The sequence below is a fragment of the Macaca fascicularis genome, chromosome 13, assembly GCF_037993035.2.
Source record: "Macaca fascicularis isolate 582-1 chromosome 13, T2T-MFA8v1.1".
Lineage (NCBI taxonomy): Eukaryota > Metazoa > Chordata > Mammalia > Primates > Cercopithecidae > Macaca > Macaca fascicularis.
This window is the reverse complement of record NC_088387.1, coordinates 95,728,158-95,752,033: the sequence shown is the minus strand read 5'-3', so window position 1 is coordinate 95,752,033 and position 23,876 is coordinate 95,728,158. Positions and strand designations below refer to the sequence as shown.

Sequence of the window (23,876 nt, the reverse complement as noted above, 5' to 3'; positions counted from 1 at the left end):
GGGCTGAAGGGCAGAGGTGGGCCTGGGTTTTCTTCCTGCAGGTGCACAGTCCAAGGACTCTCAGAGCGGCCTGAGAAATGCCCTCCCCCAAGCTACAGGGGACACCTCCGTCCTCACCCACCTCAGGGTATGGAACTCAGCTGCCTTACTTGGGCCAGCCTGGCACCCCTCACTGCCTAGAGCCACCAGGAGAAACAGACTGGGGAACCCTCCAGGAAAGGGATGGCAGAGCCCAGGCTAGTGGCTTCTGGGTTAGTCTGATGTGTGCTCAGGCATCTGGGAAAGGCCTGGGCATCCTGGTGAGAAAACATTTTAAATGGCCCATTTTCAAGACATGATAAGTCTAAGTACTGGCATCCAACCTGCGAATGTAACAAACCACATGGCTTATGCACCTAGGCCACAATAAGTGAACAGAATGTAGAGGAGAGGTCAGCCCATAAAAGGGAAAAAGGTTTTGTTATTGGGAAATTGAAACTTAAATGGGGAAGGGGAGTCGGGTATAACCTTATAAGGGGGAAAATGAAGCTTAGGCGATGTCAGGGAAGATTGTAACCCCATAGTACTTGACCAATGGGGAACTGGGGGAGGGACATGCATGCTAGGAGATAAATTACATGTTGTGACTGCCCCGGGTGTGCCTGCCTACCAGACACTCCGTCTTTCAAGACCATTATTAGAAGTCTCACTTCCGCTGTTCTTCATGCCTCTAAGTCCATTATTTGGGTCTGGATGAGTGAGTGTATTTCTCATATCCCTCCCCAGAGCTGATTATGATGGGGTCCTGTTTGGAGCCTGGGAACCAAGGTGCCACATTTGTGATGGTGGCCAAAGCCCTGGGCTGGAAGCTGGGTGGGCAGCCTGGCCCCTGCTCCATCAGCAACACTCTCTGAGATTGTGGGCAAGGCCCTTCCATATGGATCCTCAGTATCCTCCTCTGTAAGATGGGGAGATTGGAGTAGAGGGTCTCTGAGCTCCCTCACCCTTGATGTGGCCTCAAATGGCTGGAAAGAATAGGAGTGGGTACCAAATGTTTTCTCTCTGACACCCCAAAGTCAAGGCCAGTGCTCTGGAGGGAAACCCACAGAAGTTCAGGCAACCATGAAGGAGCCGAGCCAAGAGGGCAGAACCCCACCAGCATGCCAACGGCAATGCTGGCACTGTGAGGTTGGACAAGGTCTGCCTTCAGAAGTCTCACTGTCCCCTTGTGTAAAAGGAAATTGATAGTGACAACTTCGGATGGTCCAGTTCAGAAGCAATTAGGAGCATGCCTGGCTGGTAGAAAGTGCTTACTAATGGTGCCAATGTCGCCATGGGTTGAAATGAGGCAGCCCTGTCCTTGGGCTCTGGCCTGGAAAACAGTGGGGACCAGGCCTCCTGGGGAGTGGGGTGGGGGCAGTTCTTTCACAGGCACTGCTGGGGTCTGCACAGGGGCACCCAGGTGGTGCACACTTCAAAGACCAGTGTCAGTCTGCGCTCTAGACTGGGGGGTTCAGAGGATTCAGAGGATGTGGCTCTGTTTGTCAGTGTCCTGGGGGTTGTAACAGGGTGGGTCACCCCTGCTGGTAGCCGTGTGTGCTCCTTGACTCCCAGCCACTCCTGTTTCTCCTGGGGAGGACTGGGACCCACCCTCCTGCCACAGTTACAGAGGCTCCTTTCCCCACAGGGCCACTGACCTCGTTGTAATAGGGGCAGTTAGTGGACTCCTTCATGGACGTGTACTTCTTGTCGTCGCCCACCTCCACGCACACCACGGGGTCCATGTTCAAGCCCACCAGCTGCCGGGCCTCGATCACCGTGATGCTGACCTATAGGCAGGAGAAGGGGAAGCCAGAAGGAAAGCTGCCTGAGCCTAGGAGCCCAGTTCCGCAAAGGTCCAGGGGCTGGGGCAGCAGAGTCAGAGTGAGGGCCCGGGAGCCAGCGCTGGCCTCCAGACTCCACTCTGACCACTGCCTCTCATCTGCTGGGTGATCCTGGGCTCCTTCTCCTTCCAAGCCTCAGTGTCTTCATTTGTAGAGGAGTATGAGTTGGCTAACCTCTAAGTCAGTGTTCACTAGACTTAACTTGCTGGGCCGGAGGGAGGGAGAGGCATTAAAAACCCTGATGCTCAGGCCACCTCCAGACCAATCCAATCCAATCCTGGGGCATGCAGCTCAGGCATCTGTATTTTTATTTATTTTTAGTTTTACTTTTTTGACAGAGTCTCACTCCATTGCCCAGGCTGGAGTGGAGTGGCATGATCTTGGCTCACCACAACCTCTGCCTCCTGGGTTCAAGTGATTCTTCTGCCTCAGCCTCCTGAGTAGCTGGGATTACAGGCGTGCACCACCACACTGGGCTAATTTTTGTATTTTTTATACAGATGGGGTTTTGCCATGTTGGCCAGGCTGTTCTCAAACTCCTGGCCTCAAGTGATCTGTCTGCCTCGGCCTCCCAAAGTGCTGGATTATAGGCATGAGCCATCGTGCCCGGCCTGGCATCTGTATTTTTAAAGCTCCTAGGTGATACCAAGTGCCCTGCATTCTTCCCTAGCGTTGATGTCTCTGCTTCAGAAAGAGCTGCCAAACCCGTGTCATAGGTTTCATGCACTCAGGAATAAAGCTTTTAAAGTCTTCATTAACTTGCATTTAATTTCCTGAGGAATTCTCATGTAAGCCTGCAAGCCTCTGATATGTCTTTGCGTTTCTGGAATTTGGCCCGCCCTTTCCACATTCCTGCCCCTTCTCCTTTTGCTGAATTTCTTTGTTTGAATGGCCAGTGTGGCTTTGGTGCCTGCCTGAGCCGCCTTTTTCAGCCTACTGATTATATGTTGTATATGCACTCTGCTGTGTCCTTTACATGGCATCCAGCTCTCTGCAATCTTACTTATATCCTGGGAAGCCCTTTTTCAGTTGTTCATTCATGCAACAAATGTTTCCTGGAAACCTGCTGGAGCCAGGCACAGGTGGGATTGCAACAAATTCTTCCTTGTGGAGCTTACCACAATGATTAATGGCTTTTTTTCACAGTGAGTCTCTCTCTGTCACTCAGGCTGGAGTGCAGTGGCGTGATCTTGGCTCACTGCAGCTTCCACCTCCCTGGTTCAAGCGATTCTTTTGGCCCAGCCTCCCGAGCAGCTGGGATTACAAGCACGTGCCACCCTGCCTGGCTAATTTTTGTATTTTTTTTAGTAGAGATGGGGTTTTACCATGTTGGCCAGGCTGGTCTTGAACTCCTGACCTCAGGTGATCTGCCTGCCTTGGCCTCACAAAGTGCTGGGATTACAGGCACGAGCCACTGCACCCAGTCGATTATTGGCTTTTTAAGATAAAAAGATATGAGGAGAGAGAGAGACAGAGAGAGAGCCAGAGTACCGGTAATTTTTGACTTCACTACTGCTTTTCCCGAACGCTCATTTTAAGCCACCAGGTCTCATTTGGATTTGGAGGTGTCAGTTCCTGTCAGGGTGGCCGTGGTAGGATAGATAGAGGCATGTACTGGGGGTTGCTGAACTTGGCATTGAACCCCAGACCTGAGATGTTGCCAGGTGTGAGAGCAAATGACCACATAGCCTTGTGTTATTCAGCTACTAGCAGAGATACCAACTACCCGTAAGGTTGTGTGCAGGTTAAATGAGATCATGTGTGTCAAAATGCATCCTCAACGGCAGAAAGCTCTATAAAATGTGAGTGACTCCAGTAGAATCTCCCTTCAGCTAAGCGGGTGATCTCTCAAGTAGGTGAGGCTGTGCATGATACTTAGAATGGTTGATTCACTTGCCTCTCTCAAACGTGTGTTTTAACAGAAAAGTCTTTCCCCAGCTAGAATAAGTGTGGACCTCAGTACATTCTTCTTCTTTTTATTTTTTTGGAGACAGTCTCACTCCATTGCCCAGGCTGGAGTGCAGTGGCACGATCTAGGCTCACTGAACCTCCACCTCCTGGGTTCAAGCTATTCTCCAGGCTCAGCCTCCCGCGTAACTGGGATTATAGGTGCCTGCCACCGCACGGCGTATTTTTGTAGTTTTAGTAGAGATGGGGTTTCACCGTGTTGGCCAGGATGGTCTCAATCTATCCTCGTGATCCACCTGCCTCGGCCTCCCAAAGTGCTGGGATTACAGGCGTGAGCCACCGCGCCCAGCACATTTTTCTAATGAGACTCTGAAGGCTGCTCTTCATGCCTGTCATCTTGGAGATTTCATGTTTTAGTTGTGCTTTGATGCAACTTCTAAACACAACTTTACTCGAGAGAATTATCTTCCCCTTTCATGAAAAAGAATAACCACTAAAATGATCATCCAGTATCCATCAAAGTCTGAAACATATCCTGAGGGCAACGAAAAATCTACACATCGGAAGTAATCAGGTTAAGGAAATAGAAATTCCGATATTAATGAGAACATTGCCAGGAAATGGGATATTTACAAATGAAGTGACACTTGAACTAGGAAGCAAACATTTCTGTTTCGAACGTGAAGTGCCAAAGGGACAGAAGTAAAAGCTTAGAATCTGGAGCTTCACAGAAGTTCAATATTCACCACTCCTTCAGGGAGATAAAAAGGAAATAGGACTAGTTAACTTAGCTCTGAGAAGTTTACTGTGAAGAGAGCAGACAGACACTAGAAGTCCTCCTTTGCACACTAGTTTATAGAGTTTTAACTTCCACGATCACTTTTTTGCCAAAGATTTTAAAAAACCCCATGAATTTTTCCGCAACTCATACCCCCACCAACAATAAAAAAGGCTTTCTATAACTCAAGACTGGGAAGCGGACAGACGTAGTTTTGGCATCTGCCAAAGATAAGCCAGTGGCAAATCTCCTTCCCACTGCCAAGAGAATGGTTAAGTTTTATGTTTTCCATCTCGAGGCATGGCCATAGGACAGGCTACTTGTCCCTGTCCCCCATTTCAGGACTCACACATATCTCCCTTCCTCCATGGAGCAGAATCAGTGAAGGTGACAACCTGGACAGAAGCTCCGGCAGTAGAGGCGGAGGGTGGAGGGGGAGGTGGGCAGAAACTTGAAGGAGCAATGGAGGGAAGAGAAGCTCCAGAGGGTGCTCATTGCTGGTTGAGGGGCAGCCCCGAGAGGAAGCTGAGGGCGCTAAGAAAGACCACCACGTGCATGGTGTTGGGGGAAGGGGAATGCCATTCCTATTGCCTCCCACCCCGCCTGGGGCCCTAGGAAGGGGAAATGATGCTTTTGAAATAAAAAATAAAAAACAGCTGGTCATTCTCCAGGGTTCTGGGGGAGGGGCTTGGTCATCCTTCTCTCCAGTTATCAGCAGAGGACTCTATTTTCCCAGGGTGGAAGATGAAGAGGCAAATGGTGCCACAGCTGGGACCAACTGACCAGCTGACTATTCCACCATCTCCTTTCAAGATAAGGGACATACTCCCCAGTGGCTTGATGAAAGTGATCACAAGGAATAATGCTGAGTGGTAAATCTATACCCCTGTCCTGGGGAAACCCAAGAGTAACGATGCTTTGTGGCCTGCTTCCTAGGGACCTGATCCAGCTTCAAGAACATCCGCCGGGAGCTAGAGATGAGAGTTGGTGTGCCCTTTAGTACTGCCCTTCTGCAACATCCGTTACCCACTCCCCACTTTTCCAGGTGGCAGAGATGTGACATGATCAGATTTGCATTTTCAGAAGATTGCTCCAGTGGTGGCATAGAGGTTGGAGGGGAGGAGGCAATATGGGGGCAGAGAGACCAGGTAGAAAGTGGGTATAAGCACGCAGTTGAGGCTGGGGACCTCAGGTCAGCAGCAGGGGCATGAAATGGAGGTGAAAACTGGAGAGATGTTGGGTGACGATGTCTTAAGTCTTGATGCCAGGAAGAGAGGGTAATGAAGAGACTCAAGACCCCTTGACCCACCAAGAACATGTCTGCCAAGTGCCAAGCATTGCTCACTCTGGTGGGGAAACTGCACATTCACAGGGGATGACTGTGGTTTCTTGCCTTGGAGATGACAATAATCAGGAAAGAGTTTACATGTGACATGCATTCTAAATGGAAGAAACAGGGAGCATGGGAATGCCATGGTCCTTTTATCTCCAGGCTTCTTTCAGTGCCATAACCTTTAGAATGGTCCTGAACCCTCACAACCCTTCCTGGAGCTGAGTTCAGCTAAGTCTCCCCTCCTCTCACCAATGAGATGTCCTTCCTGAGGTCTTTATAACTCATCAAACCCAAAGTCTCCAAGAGACTGAAGTTGCATCTGGTTTTATTGCTTTTTATTATTTATTTATAATTTTCTTTTGAGACAGGCAGGGTCTCCCTCTGTCACCTAGGCTGGAGTACAGTGGTGCAGTCTTGACTCACTGCAACCTCCACCTCCCGGGTTCAAGCGATTCTCCTGCCTCAGCCTCCCAAGTAGCTGAGATTACAGGTATGTGCCATCATGACTGGCTAATTTTTGTATTTTTAGTGGAGACGGGGTTTCACCATGTTGGCCAGGCTGGTCTTGAACTCCTGGCCTCATGCAATCCACCCGTCTCGGCCTCTAAAAGTGCTGGGATTACAGGCATGAACCACCGCGTCCGGCCTGGTTTTACTGCATTATACATTGTATGTATTGGAAGTGAAAATAATTTCACATTTGCATCCTCATAGCTCTCTCTCAAATGTTTGCAAGGTGAGCTGTGAATGAACTTGTCAGGAAACACTGTGCTACCAGGTTAAATACAACTGTTTTGTTCAGTTCAGTTTAAAAAGTCTTTGGAGGGGACAATGTTTGGTTCAGTTAATAAAAATCTCTGGTGGGAAGCAGTTTGAAAAGATTTGGAGAACAAGCACGAAGTAGCAAGATGAAGATGAACCAGGTACCCGAAGGGAGCAGCTGTCTAGAAGGCTTGATATAGAGAAGTCAATTGTTCTGATGGCTGTGGCCAGATACCCCTGGCCTTGAACCCTGGCTCTAGCCTTGGCTAAATGTGGCAAGGACCTGGGACAAGCTCCTGACCTTCCTGGGGCCTCACTTTCTTACCTATAAAATGCAGTAACACGTATATTTGGGTGGTTGAAGAATTACATTAACTTCAATGGAAACACATTTATGGCTCCTAGCACAGTGCCTGGCATAGCATAAACCTTCGAAAATAAGTTTCATGAACAATAATGACTGTATTTTTGATGTGCCCTTACCTCTCAGGCCAGTGGCATCATCTCTGAGTTGGGGTCTTTGTTCTTTGGAAATTTCCTGTTCTTGGCACACAGAGAAACAAAACCCTGAACGTAATCCCTTGGAAAAGCCTTTGGAAGTCTCAGGACACTTTGTGTTTTGGGTTTTGGCAGAGGTGAGGGGGCCAGAATTCTCAAACCTCTAAGGAACCCAATGGCTTAAAGTTGTTTAAAACCATAGGGGCAGGTTCACTTGACATTGCCTGTGGCTGTTTTTCAGGCACCTGGGAAGACAGGTGCTGAGTAGGTGGAAACTAACTAAAACAAAGATGAAGGGAGATGAGGTATATTCTGGAGAAAACGGCCAGATGTATCTTTTACATAGAAAAGTGCCGTCTTATCCTTTCCTTCATCACCTGAGTGAGGGGAGGTGGGGTTCTCTGTAAAGAAGGGTTGGTGTGCATGGGGTCTGGGAACTAGGTATCAAAGATAAAGCTCTACCCTGGTAGATGGGGCTCACTCAGATTCTGGGGCCTGGTGCTGATACCCAGACAGAACATATCTAGGACAGAAGTGCAGTGGCAGCCAGCTGAGATCTCTTGCAAGCCCTGTCCCCTCTGAGCAGCCAGCATTCTCACTCAGTGCTAGCAATGCCCAGCAGTCTTCTGATTTATAGCTGAGTCTTGTTAGCCTCCAAGGGAGTGTCTGGAGCAATGGAGGGTCCCTGGGCCTTTCCTGAGAGATGGTGTCCCAGCAGCCACCAGACATGCTCATCACCTGTCCTGCCTGCACTGTTGGCCACATTCACATTCTCACAGCTAGCTGTCAACCTCTCTTTGTCTCTTTGTCTCAGTCTTTTGTCTCCAGTCTTAGAAGCACACAAATAAAAAAGTTGTGTTAATCTCATAAAATACAGAGAAGCAAAAAGAAGAACAAAAAATCACTCACATTCTCACCATCCAGAGATAACCAGAATCGACATTACTTCTAGCAATCAAATAATACAAAACAACAATTTAAAAATCATTCCAGGAAAACTTTCTTCCAAGGCCCTTATTTTAACACTTTGAATACTTTTTCTTTGTAATTCTCCTTGGTCTCTTTATGGTTTTTCTAGGTGCTTCTCACTTTATGAAGTCTAATGCTGAACATGAAATACTGGAAGGGCTTTGATTAGCATAGGCAGAGTTCTCAAGCTTTTCTTTGGGTTTGTATCTCTCTACTGATGGTATTTCTAGGAATGCCTCCCAGGAACAAGCTTACTTTGGAAACATATTCAGCTTGTGGTTCTCTATGACCCCTGGATCCATGCCTCAATATATTGGATAATGCACATCCAGCTAGAATCCCCCACTAAAGCAGAGTCTGAAAGACATGAGGCCTCCAGGTGCCCACCTACCTGGTAATCCATGGGCCGCCCAGCACTTGGCTCCATCTTAATGTCTGGCTTAGATCTGAGGAACAGAATGTATCATCAGGCCTGGTGTATGGGGACTGCTTGTGGGGGAGGAGGGCATGGGCAGTGGTTAGACCTGGGAGTGGGCAGAGGGACAGAATCGTGGTCTTTAAACACTCAAGCACTGCCAAGAATAGTGGGGATTAGTTGCCTTCAGAGGCCTTGACACAGAGAACTAATCAAAGGCAGAAGTAACAGGGAGACAGACATGGGGTCAATAGCTTCAAATATGGGGTGGGCAGGTCTGTGGCTTCCTTGGGCTGGGAGGTACTCAAAGACCTGAGAAAATGCCTGTTGTGCTCTGCTTTTGCAGGGAGAGAGGTGAGAGAAACACCCAAGAAAAAGCAGAAAAGGGTAAGATTAGGTTAGGAAGAAGCTGTCCATGGGCCCTGATTCTTCCCTACCCAAATTTCAATCATAGCAAGGTCCTGCCTGACAGGGTGGGGGCAGTTGGGGTTGTGGGGCTCCCATCCACTCACCGCTTGTTGGAGACATTAGTGGTGAGAGCTGTGACTGAGGCTAGAGACACCGAGTCGGGATCCAGTCCATCCCCTAGCTGAATGGCCAGATGGTCAAGGTCTTCCATCTCCAGCACTGCTGGTTCATCTGGGGAAGATGAAAGACTGGTTAGGTGGGCTGACTGATGGTGAGATAGTGACTGTTTCTCCTTTTACTCTGGCATCCAGAAAGCTGAGAGTTAAATTCGAGGTTTACTTAGTTGCTACTGCTTAGAATGTTATGGCCTGAATAACTGCAATGTTTTTCTACCTAATCCCGATCTTGGATTTGAACGGATATTATGTCTGGTCTTGCCTTTTTATTTTAATTGAATGCTCTTTTATTGCATTGTACTTACTTAGGCACTGAATATCCCTTGTGGATGAAGGTAGGGAATAAAGAATCCATACTTTTGCACCTCTCAATAAATAGCTACCATTTATTGGGTGGATACTCTGTTCCAGGCACAACACCATGACTTTACATGAGTATCTCTAGTCCTTAGAGCTGTGCCCTGCCAAGATGGGCATTATTCTCATGTCACAGATACGGAAACGAAGGCTTAGGAAGTAACTTATCCATATCAAATAGCTGATGGCATTCAGAACCGAATGCACTGGTATTCATCTAATGAGATGCAGACATGTAGATTCCGAAAAGCCACCCGAGGATACTGGGTTTGGTCCTCAGCCAGCAGCTGTACTCTCTCCATTTAAGAAGGTGAAGGGCACGGCTGGTATTGGCATGGGGGCAAGAGGGTGGGGGAGAGAGCCTGAGGGCCATTGGGCCACAGAGGGGATGCTGGGGGAGGGCAGCCGGGAGCCCCGATGGTGGGCCCGTGATGGAGAAGATGGCCCCCTCCCAGCTCCCGTGTCCTCTCCATTTCTCCCCTTGTCTTCCTCCAGGCCTCCCTGCCTGTCTTCCCCTCTCCAGCCGCTGCTCTGAGAGGGCCCAGTGCCACCTGCTGCTCCAGCCTCCCAAGCTCGGCCCTGCCGCGCCCTCCAGCGCCCCCAGGACCTCCCCTAAGGCCAGGCTGCAGCCTGATTAGAGGGCGCTGGCGAGGCCTGCCGCCAACCCTGCACTAGTGGGACGCCAGTTTCCCCCCAGAAATAGGGAGTTGGCCAAACAGCGTTTCTTGATGGATATTCTCTGCTCTAATTAAAACTCCGGGCTTCTGTGTGAAGAAGAAAGAATCGGGAGCAACGAGGGCGTGAGGAGCTTTGTAACCAGGCCCAGCCGCCAGAGGGCGCGGCCCGTTTCCCTCCCTCGGCCCCAGGGCGTCCCCTTCCTAGAGGGCCTCGCCTCACTGGGCGGGGCCTGGCCCTGGGCCAGCCAATGAGAGTCCAGGCCCCTCCCAGATGGCTCTGGATGACCAATCCCAGGCGGACCTTTTGGCAGCTGGGCAGGGGCTGGCAAGCGGCGGGAGGGCGCCGCGAGGCGCGGGGCTGACGCGGGGACGCGGCGCCTGTCCTACCTGGTCTTTGGGTCTCCTCCTTGTGGGACCGGTTTTTGCCGAGCTTCATGGCGGAGAACACGCTCCTCCCAGCTCTGTGAGGGGGCCGCCAGAATGAGGTGCAGGGAGAGGGACGCGTGGAGGAAAACACACAAACACAGAAGAGCCAAACATGAGAGAACATATCAGAGAAAGGAGATGGACCCGGCCCCTCACCTACTGGTCCCGAAATAGGTCGGGATCTGTCTTCCCAAATTGGGAGCCATGAGGGGGAATGAGGGCAGAGAGAGACCCCTCCACTTCCCCCTTTGCCATCCTTTCACACACACAGGAGAGGGATGGGGTCCCCAGCAAGCAGGGAACGTGGCCTTGAGCCAGGAAGAGCCGTTTTAACTGGAGCTCCTCTGGGTCTTGGTCTTTTCAGTCTGATTCCAGCCCCTCAGTATGGTCTCAGAGCTCCGAGCCCTGCCAATGTCCCCACGCTCATCTTCCCTGGCTCAGCTGGTTGGAGAGAAAGCCCGAGGACCGGAGACAGAGCATCTGAACAGTGGGGCAGGGACCAGAGAGGACTCAGGGACAGAGGCCGATGAGGAGATGGGAGATGTGGTTGAAACGAGCTGTTCAGTTCTCAGATGGCCTCGGTGCTCAAAGCCTGACTTGCCTTTCTCCAACCTCTCCGTGTTCTGGGATGTTCCTTGGTCCCCATGAAAAAGGGGGAGATAGGCCCTTTCCCATCTATCTTCAGTCTTGGCTTTTGCCCCTTCTACCTGTCCCCTCTCACTGCCGAATTCCCCTTTCCCCCAACCCCAGGAACTTATGGCAGGCTCCATAGTTCCTACCTCTTCCTCTGGCTTGCTGTGGCTTTGTGCCCCCAGGCGAAGGGCCTTGCAGTCGGGGGGGCTGAGGAAAAGGGGCAGGGGTCCTCACTGCCCTTCAGTGATGTCCCTGCAGCAGAGCCTGTGGTTCCTGGCGCCAGGAAGCACCAGGAGCAGGATCAGCAGGGGGTAAAGTGCAGTGTTCCATTACCCCATCCATATTGCATGAGTGGATACTTGACTCCCTCCACTTCCCATTCTCCCTCCTCCTGGGTGTGGCCCCATCATCCTGTAGGCCAGGTGGGGCCAGGTGCAGGCTCCAACCTGGAGCTCACTTACGGCAGAGTCCACCCTTTTTGGGTCACACATCTCCCCGTGGAGGCTTGACTATGGTTTCTAAGACCCCAGATCCTTGTTCTTTATGCTGGGCAATGGGAGATTGGGGAAAACCTTTCTGTCCTCAGGCCGATGACCTAGAAACCTCAAGCCCCTCTCCTCAGGATGGTGGAGCCAATCTTATTCCCCAAACCTGGCCCTATCCCAACCCCAGGCCCTTTCTTTACTGTTCATATTCAAGACAAAGCACGTTCATATCCCAGTGAGGGAGCAATTGAGAATCACCCTTTTCACGTGGCAGCAGCTCACAATCTAGAGAACATTAGCATGTTCTTGAATTCCTAAAAAGGAATGGAAGAAGGCTGATGTGTCTGCACTCTTCAGTAGCATACCGTCTGCAATACGACAATGGGAAGAAAGGGAAAGAAAGAGACTCTAAAATCAAAGCTGATGCCTTTGGAATTATTTTTAAAAGCTTCCTCCCTTCTGATGGGGGGAGGTGAGTTATACACACACACACACACACACACACACACACACACACACACACACACACAATGGCCAAAAACAGACTACAGAGGGCCAAAGGCCTTTCCAGATGTCTGCAATGTCTGCAGATGTCTGCTCATCTCATCTTCCTGCAATCCTCTGAGGGCCACATGCTTCTCCTCATTCAACCAATAAAAAGACTGAGGCTCAGAGAGGTGAAAATAATCACAAGGTCACATGGTGAGTGGCAGAACTGGGATTGAAACAGAAAGCTCCTGTGTTCTAGGCCAGCAATATTTTCACTGCATCTTGGGTCCTTTGCCTCGATGCCGTAGGACTGCACTTTTCCATGGGCATGAATCCCATCCCATCCTGACCATTTGGGATTTTAGTTAAAAGGCCCCAGGGCTGGCACCCGTAGATACAGGTATGGTCTGTGTGCCAGCATAGTTTACAGATCAGGATGCTGTCATCTGTGGCATCTCATGGATCATACCCATGTTTACAAAGAAGGGGCTCATTCAAAAAGAACCTGAACACCCACACATTTGGGAAGGGGCGGCTGTGCGTGTTAAATTGCTGGTGACATAACATTGAACAGAACAATGAACCCACCAGAAATAATCGTGTGATGGTGGGGAAAGGACCACCCTGGCTGGCTTGCCCTGAAGCATCCTGTGGGATTTCTCCCCACCTGGTGGCCCCAAGGGCAGGAGTGCTGGCTGTCCTGACCCCTGCCATAGCCCCAGCCTCAGAAGTGTGGTTTCTGTGGGCCTCCTCGTGGGTCACTTCCTGTCTCAGGGCTTTCTGCCCAGGCTTGCTGCTCAACTGTGTCTCTCCTGAATTACCCAGGAGTCTCCTGCAGGGCTCAGCCTTTGACTTTGTACCATTACTTCTTGGCCATTCCTGGGCTGTATTATTCTTGGAGTCCCCGGCCCTTCCCCATGTGTGACCTACATAGTTACCCTTTGCCATTTTAGCCTGCTCCAGCCACAGACTTCCCTCTCCCCTTCCCCTTCCCCGCTTCCCCAGAGGGGAAGTGCTTTGGGATGGCAGGTCAGAAGCAGGCCCTGCCTGGAGAAGCCAGCTGCCCAGCCTGCTGGGATGGGATCTGGCCCTGCTGCCTGAGGCCCAGGGGGAGTGCAAGGTAGCAGGAAATGGCCTTCAGAGGCTGGTCCCATGGACTCACCCAGGTGGAAAAGGACCTGAGGCATCCTTGGGGCACTTATGGCCCTTGAATTTGAAGGTCACTTTATTCCTTAACACAAACAGATTTGAAAGAAATGATCGAGGCTTTAAATCATTTTAAAGCCGGTGCGGTGCGGTGGCTCATGCCTATAATCCCTGCACTTTGGGAGGCCGAGGCAGGTGGATCACTTGAGGTCAGGAGTTTGAGACTAGCCTGGTCAACTTGGTGAAACCCCGTCTCTACTAAAATTAGCTGAACGTGGTGGTGCATGCCTGTAATCCCAGTTACTTGGGAGGCTGAGGCAGAAGAATCGCTTGAACCCAGGAGGCGGAGGTTGCAGTGAGCCGAGATCACACCACTGCACTCCAGCCTGGGCAACAAAGTGAGACTCTGTCTCAAACAAACACACAAACCAAAACTATACTTGTCCAACTATTTCTACTACACCTTGAAGCAATTCAAAGGAGAAATCTCTCCCTTCCAACCCTGCAAAATTTTAGCCCTCTGAAGTGGTAGTACTGGTAGCACTCCTGTGTGCCTGGGAATATCTCAAAAGGATATTGTCTTTGTCCCTTTGTTAAAAATGCAGAAATGTGTAGTGAAGGATGTAATTTCCAGAATTCTTACTACAGGCTCTGTACCTCTGATTGTCCTAGACTCGCTCTTCAGTGAATCTGAATTGTGATCAGTACAGCATGATGTCATCCCTGCCACCACCCTTTGTAATTTTCTGATCAGTAACACATCAGAAGTTCACTATGGAAAAGGTCTTTTCTGCCTGATTGTAGCACCAGTTCTTGGAAAGCAGTATGCCTGCTTCTCTTGGCAAACTGTAAAGGAGAGTTTTGAAATAAATGCCAACTTAATCAGGGAATTTTGAAGATTATCTATTTGTCTGAGAGACTTAGATTTCAAAAAATCTAATTTGCTGATGAGGTGTCTGTTGTCCTGGCCTTTTATGGCTTTCAAAATAAAATTCTGCATTTGGTCTAGTTGAGTTCTACAATTACCAAAAATAGGATATGGTGAGAAACAGACAAAGAAAACGAGCCAATAATCAACTCAGCGAAAACTCACTTTACAACCAAATGGCTCCTTATTCTTGGGCACATTAAAGCTTAAGAAGCGAGAGCCAAGGGGAGGCCAGTATCCCAGGACCCTCTGAGGATTTAGAATTCATTTGAGTTTCCTGTGGCTGCATTCACCGTGGTCAGAATGAAGTGCACTTACAATCTAGACTGGTATCTCTCTCTAGAGGAAAAATGCTAAAATTAGTTCACTTATTGTAAACTGTAAATCTGATGATTTCTCCACTCATTTTATGGCCCAGATTTAGAAGTATATTGCTTGGCTATGTGGTGCACACAGGGTTCTAGGAAGAGCTTAGTATTTATAATGACTTGGGAACATTCACCAAACTAAATTTAGTGACCCGAGTGTTTCATTAATTCAAGTCTCTGGGTTATTCTGAAAGTTAATAGAGACCTGACCCTAAATAAGCTGCAGGTTGAGTCCATTCACTGCCCAGGGCTTCTGCCCCATGACTGGCTTCAACTGGAACTTCTAGGCTCATTAGCTCAGGCCTCAGGTAATCAATCAGGATAAAGACTCCTATCTATGAGAAATAGGGTCTGTGGTCCGTCTTTGCATTGCTCAAATAGCCCAGTTTTCAAAACCTGAGAGCATGTCGTCCAAGCACTCCTAAATGGGTTTATTTTAAAAAATTTTCCATACCCCAAGACACAGAGAATTTCATAATTTCAGTCTTCACAGGTGTCTTTGAAAGTGGGTTGAATTTCAGTTCGTTTTTGAAGAACTTCCCATAGGTGGGCAGGATAGGCTGATCCTTTACACAAGAACCACCCTGTCTCCAAACTGGCCCCTTTGCACACATGACTCACTTTACAACCAAATGGCTCCTTATTCTTGGGCGCATTAAAGCTTGAGAAGCGAGAGCCAAGGGGAGGCCAGTATCCCAGGACCCTCTGAGGATTTAGAATTCGTTTGAGTTTCCTATGGCTGCATTCACTGTGGTCAGAATGAAGTACCAGAAGGCTTGGGGTGCCCACACACTCTTGTCCTGACCCCGGGATTGTCAGGGAAGCTGTCTCTTCATTTCTTACTGGTGGCCCAGCCCTTTGCAAGGCTCAGGCAAGCAGCATCATAGAAGATGATGGGTGATTTCCCATCTCCCCAAACCAGTCTATCCCAGAATGTCACACAATATGAGTTACTTTGTGGGTTGAATCTTGTTTCTCTACTTCAACTTAAATCTATTTCCATTTATCTCTTCTCAGTGGAGATAGATACCAACCAGCTTTGCCACACATTAACATTTCAGAGATTGAAATCTGTTCCCACAGTTTTCTCTCCTCCAGGCTAAAGAGTTTAAATTCGTTCAATCTCTTCTTAGAAATCTCATTTTCCTATTATTTCAATAGTCCTATTGCTCTACACATAATAATAATAATAATACTATATGCCAGTTTACTTTATCTCATGTGTTAATTAGAGATGGTAAGAAATTAGGATGGAGAAGGGCTAGGGAACCAGCATTTTTGTGGAACTACTATGTGCTGGCACTGTGAGGCACCTCTTACTCCAACTGTAGCCAGTCAAAGGGATCAGGTCAGTCTGTGTCCCTAGGGTCTGGCCTGGGACAGACTGGGGAGCTGGGCATCAAGAAGGGCCTTACAGCATCTCTGTTCTCAGGCAGGGAACCTGGGGATGGACAGGCTGCTCGTATCTCATTCATATGCCCTTTACATCTAAGCATCTATGGAGAAACCCAAAGCCTTGAGGACTCCCTAAGAGGACTCCCCAGTTCAGCATTCCCCATCATCTCCACCTGCCCTGGATTCAGTTCCCTGGCTCTGAGCCTTAACACACGCTCTGCCCAGGCTTCTTCCCTTACTGGGAACCTGGCAGACTCCTCGATCCTTCAGGTCTCTGGGCCGGAGCTCTTCCTACACGGTGCCATTTCCTCCATCACTGCAGAGTTAACACTGCATCATCATTGCTTTTGCTTGTGCATAACAAATGTGAGTTAGAACTCATACTTTTTTGGAAGCAATGAATGAGGCTGTGAGTTCCCCAGGATCTTAATGCCAACAGATACTCCAAGCCCACACCAGTGTTGATCAGTTCAGACCCCTCAACACACAATCCTGATATTTCCATGATATCTTCAGATGAACTAATTCTTAATGTACTGAGGCCACAGTTTTGAGCAAATATCTTAAGATCTCTGGGGCTCAGGTTCTTCATCTGGAAGATAAAAACGACCACACTCCTGGCTTTTCAGCTCTCATTGGTGTGTTTGGAGAATTAGATTAAATTTAGAGTACAGTCAAGTGCTCTAAACTTCCTAGGTCTATGGTGAGCTCCAGGTCAGAAGTCAGTTTCTCTGTGTTCTGGTTCCAGCTCTGCCCCTGTTCTGAGACTCAGATTTGTTATCTGTAAGAGCAGGTGTTGACCAGAGGCCTCCTCCAGTGTGGTCTGCCTTGGCTCCCCCTGCCCTTGTGAGATCCCGTGTTGCTAGAGTCATCCAGATGTCAGTGTGCTTCTAGGGGTGCCTACGAGACCCACTCACAAGCCCTAGCCTTTGAATCTTTCCAGACCCTTGTGACTGGCCCTTCCCACCTGCAGGACCCTTCGCCTATCCTCTCCAGACAGCACCCTGACCTCATTTTTCCAGGAAGCCTTTTGGGGAGATGAAGATAGAGAGGGCCACCCAAATGGTGGCCTCTCCTTAGCTTTCTGGAGGTCTCCAGCTCTACCCAAGACCTGCTGCTGCAAAGCATACCCAGAGCTCCTCCTCCTTATGCCTCCAGCTGCCTGGTTCTGCCTCGCCCCTGTTGGCAGAGAGGTCCCTGAGGTCCTTGTACCCCTCTCGCCTTTGCCTGTAGCTGTCCCCTCCCTCCCAGGGAAGCCCAAAGGCCATAGGATGGGGGCTGAACAGTGGAGGAGGAACAAGACTCGGACAGGAGGACGGTCACCCCTGAGAGCCCAGAGTGGAGACCAGAAGGCCTGGACACCTCCCGCCCCCACCCTAACCCCTCCTCATCCCTCACCCCCATGGCCAGGTGAAAAGGCCTCCCTGGGCCTGCATACCCCGTTCCAGCTCCACCATGACAGCCCACTCCTGAGCCCTCTCAGCCAAGCCCGTCCCGCCCTCTGCAGCCTGTGGGGAGGAGGTCTCTGCTCCCGCAGAGACACTGCCCCATCTGCCCTGGCCTGGGACACCTACTTGTGCTCGCCATCTCTGCCTCCCTTGGTCTTCTCTCTGCCTTTGCTGAGTAGGGGAAAGAAATGAGGAGACAAGGGGATGTGTGTGAGGGGCTGTGGACCAGAGACACTGGCCTCAGCCCCGGCCCCATGGACCTGCATGCTCCCCAGGGGCCTCCTTGTCCCACAGACCTCTCACCCCACAGCTTCTCATGGTAGCAAGCCTAGGTCTGCAGGGTAGGGGTCCCATGGCCCTGGGTTCTGTCCTGCGGGGAGAGGGGAGGGGCCCACAATGCTGGACCTGGGTGGCCACTATTCCAACCCCAAGCTCTGATACCTCAGGGCCTCAGCTCATCTCTCCCACCAGGCTCTGATGATTTCACAATGTGGGTCACAGGTTCCTCAGGGAACGCAGCGTTAGATGAGCCTGGCTACCCTCTGGGCCTGGGCCACCCTGCTCCTCTGCCCACTGGCTCCCCTGCTCCCCTCTAATGGGGTGGGACCTCCCAGGCTCTGGGGGCCTCTAGGGGAACAGTGGGCTAAGCCTGCTCTGTGAGGGTGAGGCAGGGCTGGGGGTCCTGCTACGGAGTGCACCCTGGTGGATGGGGGGCCTTCTAGGGGTGTAGGTGGGGCAGTAAGAGAGCTACCACTCCAGGGTTCAGAGCAGGGGAAAACGGTGCTCCTATCTCACTTTAGGGAGGCTTCCAGAAAACTTTTCTGGAATGTTCTCTCAATGCTTTCCCAGTGCTGTGGCAATGAGGATGAAGACAAGAAAATGAATAACAATTAGCAAATTATTCTTCTCCTCACACCCTGTTCTGGCACAGGCCTTACCCAGGTAGACTTGACTCCATACCCCGATGGCTCAAGACCTGAAGGCCTAGACACAGCACAGCTGCAGTCTGGTACTGGCCAGCTAACCTTTATGTTAGGCAAGCAAGTCAGTCTATAATTCAAAGGCGTTAACATCAGCCAGGCCTCTGGCTGCCCAGATCAGCTGAGATTACTAAGCGGAGAAGAGCTCACAGCAGAGGAGGAGGACTGTGTCTCAAGCAAGAGCATCCCAGCTGCCCGGCTGCCCGGCTGCCCCGGCTCCTTTGAGTGGCTTTGGGAGCTTCTGCAACTCTGGTGCTCAGCCTGGAGAAGGGAGGCAGCAGAGGATTTTCTAGCTCTCTAGAGGTCGTGGGAACTGATTAAAAAACACTCTTTGGGTGAGGCTGCGTGTACTGACCCCACATGAACACGCTTCTGCATGCCTACCCCGTGCCCCTCTGTCTCAGAGCCCCACCATGCACACGTGCCCCACTGCCCTCTGGCCCCAGCATAGGAGGAAGGTATCTGACTTCTGCAGGTCTCCACTGGAGTGGAAGAATGATCAATAACGAGAATGAGAAAGTGTCTGCTGCCCCAAACTCCTCCCAGATGAGAGCCAGCAGAGAGGAGACCAGCAGAAGAGGGTCTGGGTAGCAGAAGGGGGTGGGGGTCATGGAGGGCAGGAGAGCCAGGCCAGGTGGAGAAAATGAGAAGAGGAGAGAGTCGCAGAATACAGGGACTCAGGAGGAAAGGCTCAGGTCTCAACCGTTTAGCTGCAAGACTAAAGCTGGGATTTCTTTCTTTGTCCTCTCTAAGATGTGACTCCTAAAGACAGCAGCAGCAGCAGAGCCCAGCATCCGGAGTCCTCTCTGGTGTCATGCAGTGCATGTGAGTGTGTGCAAACATATGGGCACTTTTGTACACACGTGTGTGCATGTGAGTGTGGTCAGGGCCGAAGTCACTTTCTCTCCAGAGACGAGGGCAGGCATATGCTGCCATGCAAAGGTCTGGAACACTGATTTTGTGCTGCTGAAAGTGGAGTGCCCCTGAGGTTAGAGATTCATTCCATCTCTGCAACTCAGGGAGCCTGGGGAGGTGAGGGGAACACTGAGTGAGTGAGCTCCCTACCCCTGCCCCTGGGCCAGTAGGGCTCCTGTGTGGGTAGCTTCTGCAGAGCCCTTGGTATAGGTTGGGGAGCTAGAGCTGAGAACGTGCTTGGACAGTGCCTAAGCCAGAGGGTCAGGTGCTGCTCAGGGTAGAAGTTGACATCAGGGTAACACGGAGTCAGTGAAGAGGAAGGAAGTGAACACTGGCTTAGCACCTGCCACCTGCCAGGCACAGGGGTGGGTGGCTTGCAGGTGCACGTCACTCAATCCTGACACTCTTGTGAGGCAACCGTAAGCCCCGTCTTACAAATGGGGAGGGGGATTCCCAATAGCAGAGCTGTGAGTGGAGCCTGTGCTCTGTCACACAGCACAGCTTCCTGGCACATTCCTGGGGGCATTGTGCAAACAGCTGGCAGAAATCAGGGGCCCCTGGCTTGGTGGCAGGAACTAGAGAAGTGGGCAGAGTGGCTCAGAGGGCATGTGGCTGACCAGGGCCTAGGGGAGGTGGAACTGTCGGGGCAGAGGGTCAGTGGGTGGTGGGGTTGGTGGTCACTCACGCAAAGCTCCCATACTGATTCCCTGAGGACGAATGGGGTAACTTCATGGCAGGTTCTTAGGGTCTTAGGAGTGAGTGTCACAGCAGCTGAGGCCTGAGGTCCGCAGTACCCCTGCTTAGAACCATCTGACCCCCAGAATGAAGACAGGATGAACGTGGTTGAAGTCCCAGAGAAGCAGGCCAGGCAGGGCAGGCCTCGGGGGTGGGCCCAGGCCCTGAAAGGAGAGGTATGGGGTGCCCAGAGGATCTCCCGGCATCAGCCTCCCCTCCATCCATGGAAGTTCCAGCCCGGGCTGCCCGGGGCCTGCCTGGGCTGAGGCTGTTTCCTGCCCACTCACTCTACCTCCCCGCAGCCCCCAGCAAGACTTCATTTCACCCCATCAGCCAGGGAGCAGCCGATCCCCACGCCAGACCCTGGGGGTCAAGATGGCCGGTGAGACACTGCTGCTTGCCAGCAACGGGATTTTCCTCTTGCTCATTGTGACTGAAGCAGGAACAAGAGGGTACTGTGAATATTGAATACTCTGATCTATAAGAGGATTGGCCTTTCCAGGAGAGGACGGAGGGCAGGGAGCAGATGCTGGGGAAGCCTGCCTGGGCTCCTGGTGAGGTCTGAGGTGAGGCACAGACACCTCTTCCCTTGTGCTGTCTTCTTTAGGGAGTAGTTGTTTTCCTGATAAAAGGTTGGCCAAGTCCCTTCTGGAGAGCTCTCTGGCTTCCTCCCAGAACCCACACTATGTGACAAGGATGAGATGCAACATCTAGGGCTGTGGGGCCAGCTTCCAGGTCCCCCTCCTCACCTCAGCACTCCTTGACCCAGAACTCACTGGCCCCATATGGGTAGCCAGGATTAAGCTACAGGAAAACCCCAAGGCATTGAACCTGCTCCACCTTCTCCTCACGAGCAAATGGCCTATCTCTAGAATTTTTCTCAACCCCTCTTTTCCACAACCAGGCCCGCTGGCTGCATGGCTAGGCCTGGCAGGAGAAGTACACTGTAGCAGTAATGTCTGTCCCCAAGGTGCTCTCAGACCTGGGCTGGCAGCTCCAGTGGCAGCAGGGAAACTGTGCACCTGCACACGGCCCCTGCAATGCAGGGTGGGGGTGCCTGGCTTCGGCTGTCACCCTCTCCCAATTCCCAGTCCTGGGGGTGAAGCCCTTCCTTTTGCTCCTGCTTCTTGCCGCTACCCTGGGAGGGGCCACACGAAGATGGGGAGAGGTGGGGAAGCTACCTGTGAGGAAGGGTCGGGGGAGCCCTCTTAGCTCCAGATTCCTGGCGCCCAGGGCTCTCTGGGCGTCTAAGCTCTCCAAAGCCCCCATCAGCACCCTGGCCCACCCTTGTAGGACCGAGCGACAAACTGGCACTGTGTTGCTATGTCACCCCAGGGAGGTTGCCCTCGTGGCTGCTAAGGGCTCCCATTGTTTCCCATGGATGTGACCCACAGGTCTGGAGCATCCCTGGGTCCCTCAGGATGTCAGAGTTGGAGGGGAGCCAGATTTAACCTGCTGAACCCATTCGTGTTACTGACCCACAGGGGCTAGTGACATGCCCAGTGTCACTCAGCCAGTGAGCCGAACAGTCAAGATGGGACTTAATGGGCCTTAGCTCTCCTGATTTGGGGCCAGCATTCCTTTCCCAGCGACTGATGGCCCTCATGTGTCTTCCGATCTTGTTCTCTGGAAGCCCTTTCTTAGAGCCCAGCCACAGTTTGTGGACCAGCCCTGCCAACCTCTTTCCTGAATGGAGACAGACAAGGAGGACCCGGTGGTGCCCACTGGGTCAGCATCCCTTCACTCCCCATCCAGGCACTGCTCCTCTTCTCACAATTTCCAACCCGATTCCTGACTCTTTGCATTGTTGTGCTATAAGAAACCTGTTTGCCTGTCACCAGCCCGGACACAGGCAGTGCTCAGCACCTCCATTGCCACCCGTTCCTCCGTGATCCCTCCCGCTCTCCCAGCAGCAGGGCAGGGGGGTTTCATTGCTATGTCCCATTTTGCAGGTGAGGAGAGAGGGTCAGAGACTGGCCAAGGGTCACATGACTAGTAAGAGGCAGACTCAGGCCTGGCTCTTCTGCTAAAAAGCCAGGAGTCTAAGGGAACAGGCTCCAAGCTAGCCCGGGGCTGCCCCATGCCCGCGGCTGGCCTGGAGTAGACAGTCCTGCCATATTTGTTGCAGGCCTGGTCACTTTGACCTTGTTACTATTACTCACCTGGCTCCCAGGGTTTCTGAAGCTTGTGTGTGTCTGTGTGTGTATGTGTATGCGCACATATGTGCACTCAGGCATGTGTGTGTGAGGGGGTGCTTAAGGGAGTGTGAACTCATTCAAGTGCAAAGGAGAAAACATATTTGTGCCTTAAAAGTCCGTCAGTTCAATTACACTAATTTAGAACCTATGTTTTCTTCAGCAGAGGGACTGAGTAAACTTTACTTGGAAAGGAAATCGTGGAAGGAGCTTACAGGGATATGTTTCCAGTGGCATGGAGGCTCCCTTCTCAAAACACACCCTGGTCCTTTAGATGCACCCTTGACTTACTGGTATTTAACATGTCATTTCTAGTGACTTAGGAACCCATGTCATTCTAGTGACTTAGGAACCCTTGGTCTCTAATAGTAATACAATTGCGTTTTCTGTTTTGTAAAAATAGTGCACATGGAATGAACTGGCCTGGACCCAGCTTCCTGTGGTCTGTGGGTGGCAGGACGTCCTGAAGGACCCAGGGACGCTCCAAATCTGTTGGTCAGATCCATGGGAAACAATGTCCTGGGAGCCCTTAGCAGCCACGAAGGCAACCTCCTGGGGTGGTGTAGCAACACAGAGCCAGGCAGGGCATGATCCTGGACTCTGGTCTTCCCAGGAGCCCTCCGTTCTCAAGAGGAAGAAAGGCCAGGGTCCAGCCAGGATCTTTGGCTTCACTCTGGCAGGAAGAGTCGCCCTTTCTTGGGCCTCCTCACTGGGCCAGGGTGGAGGTCAGGCTCCTGGCACCTGGTGGACACTGCTGGGTCTTGAACCAGAGAGGCCAGGGCCCCTCCTATCCTCATCTCCCCTTCTCTGAGAAAGGCAGGAGATCTAGCCCCATCCCTGTGTTAGAGCTCCACCTCCCTCAGGGCCTCTGGGGAGGCCTTGGCCTTGCAGTTTGATCTGAGTTCCCTGCTCCCTGCCCAGTGAACTCGGGGGTGGACGACTGGGTGGGGGACTATAGAAACATCTTCCCACCTCTTGGATGTCTCTCCAGAAGCTCAGCCCTGTACCCTGAGCCCAGCTAGGCCTAGAGAGGCCTGTCAAGGGGACTAGGCCCCAGGCCTCTTCCCCGTGTCTTGGGAGCAGTGGGCAGCCAGAGGGGCCCTTCCTGTTACCTCCGGAAGCTCTTCTCTCCGGGGGGCCGGGAGCTGGGCCGGGAGCCTGGGAGCAGTCCATCCGTCTCTTGGCTGTCCTTCTCTTCCTCTTGAAGAGACTCATCTCCCAGGAAGTCCCCATCATCCCAGGAGCCCACCGTGCCATCGGTGGCCTGATACCGGACCTCCACGCACAGGCTGGTCTGAAGGGAGGGAGGTGGTGGTGAGCAGCTGGGATGGAGACAGCTATCTCCACCCCGTATATATGGCTGCTTGGTGGTGTTTACACAGCGCTTCCACACCCTTGCCTCACTGGAGGAGGTTAGGATGGTATGATCCCCTCTACCCTATTTTGCTGATGAGAAAACAGAGGCTCTGAAAGGCTGACTTGCGCAGACCCAGTCAGCTTATTGGGATCTGACTCCAGGTCCCGCTGCTGGTGGCTCCACTCCTCCCTGGTGCTCCAGGTGGAGGGGCCTGGCCTGCCTGGGTCAACTGA

At 51.6% G+C, this 23,876-nt stretch overlaps 1 protein-coding gene across 4 annotated transcripts in view; it reads right to left on the bottom strand.

Annotated features, from left to right (window-relative positions):
• Positions 1–23,876, bottom strand: part of OTOF (otoferlin) — a 103,304-nt gene that overhangs the window by 37,529 nt on the left and 41,899 nt on the right. For all 4 annotated transcript variants that reach the window (XM_005576346.5, XM_015433903.4, XM_065527278.2 and 1 more), the window contains exons 5-9: positions 23,399–23,580; positions 10,531–10,604; positions 9,038–9,164; positions 8,502–8,556; positions 1,677–1,808 (exon numbers count right to left, since the gene is read on the bottom strand). In XM_005576346.5, coding sequence (XP_005576403.3) covers positions 1,677–1,808; positions 8,502–8,556; positions 9,038–9,164; positions 10,531–10,604; positions 23,399–23,580 — 570 coding nt within the window. The remainder of the gene's footprint in view (positions 1–1,676; positions 1,809–8,501; positions 8,557–9,037; positions 9,165–10,530; positions 10,605–23,398; positions 23,581–23,876) is intronic.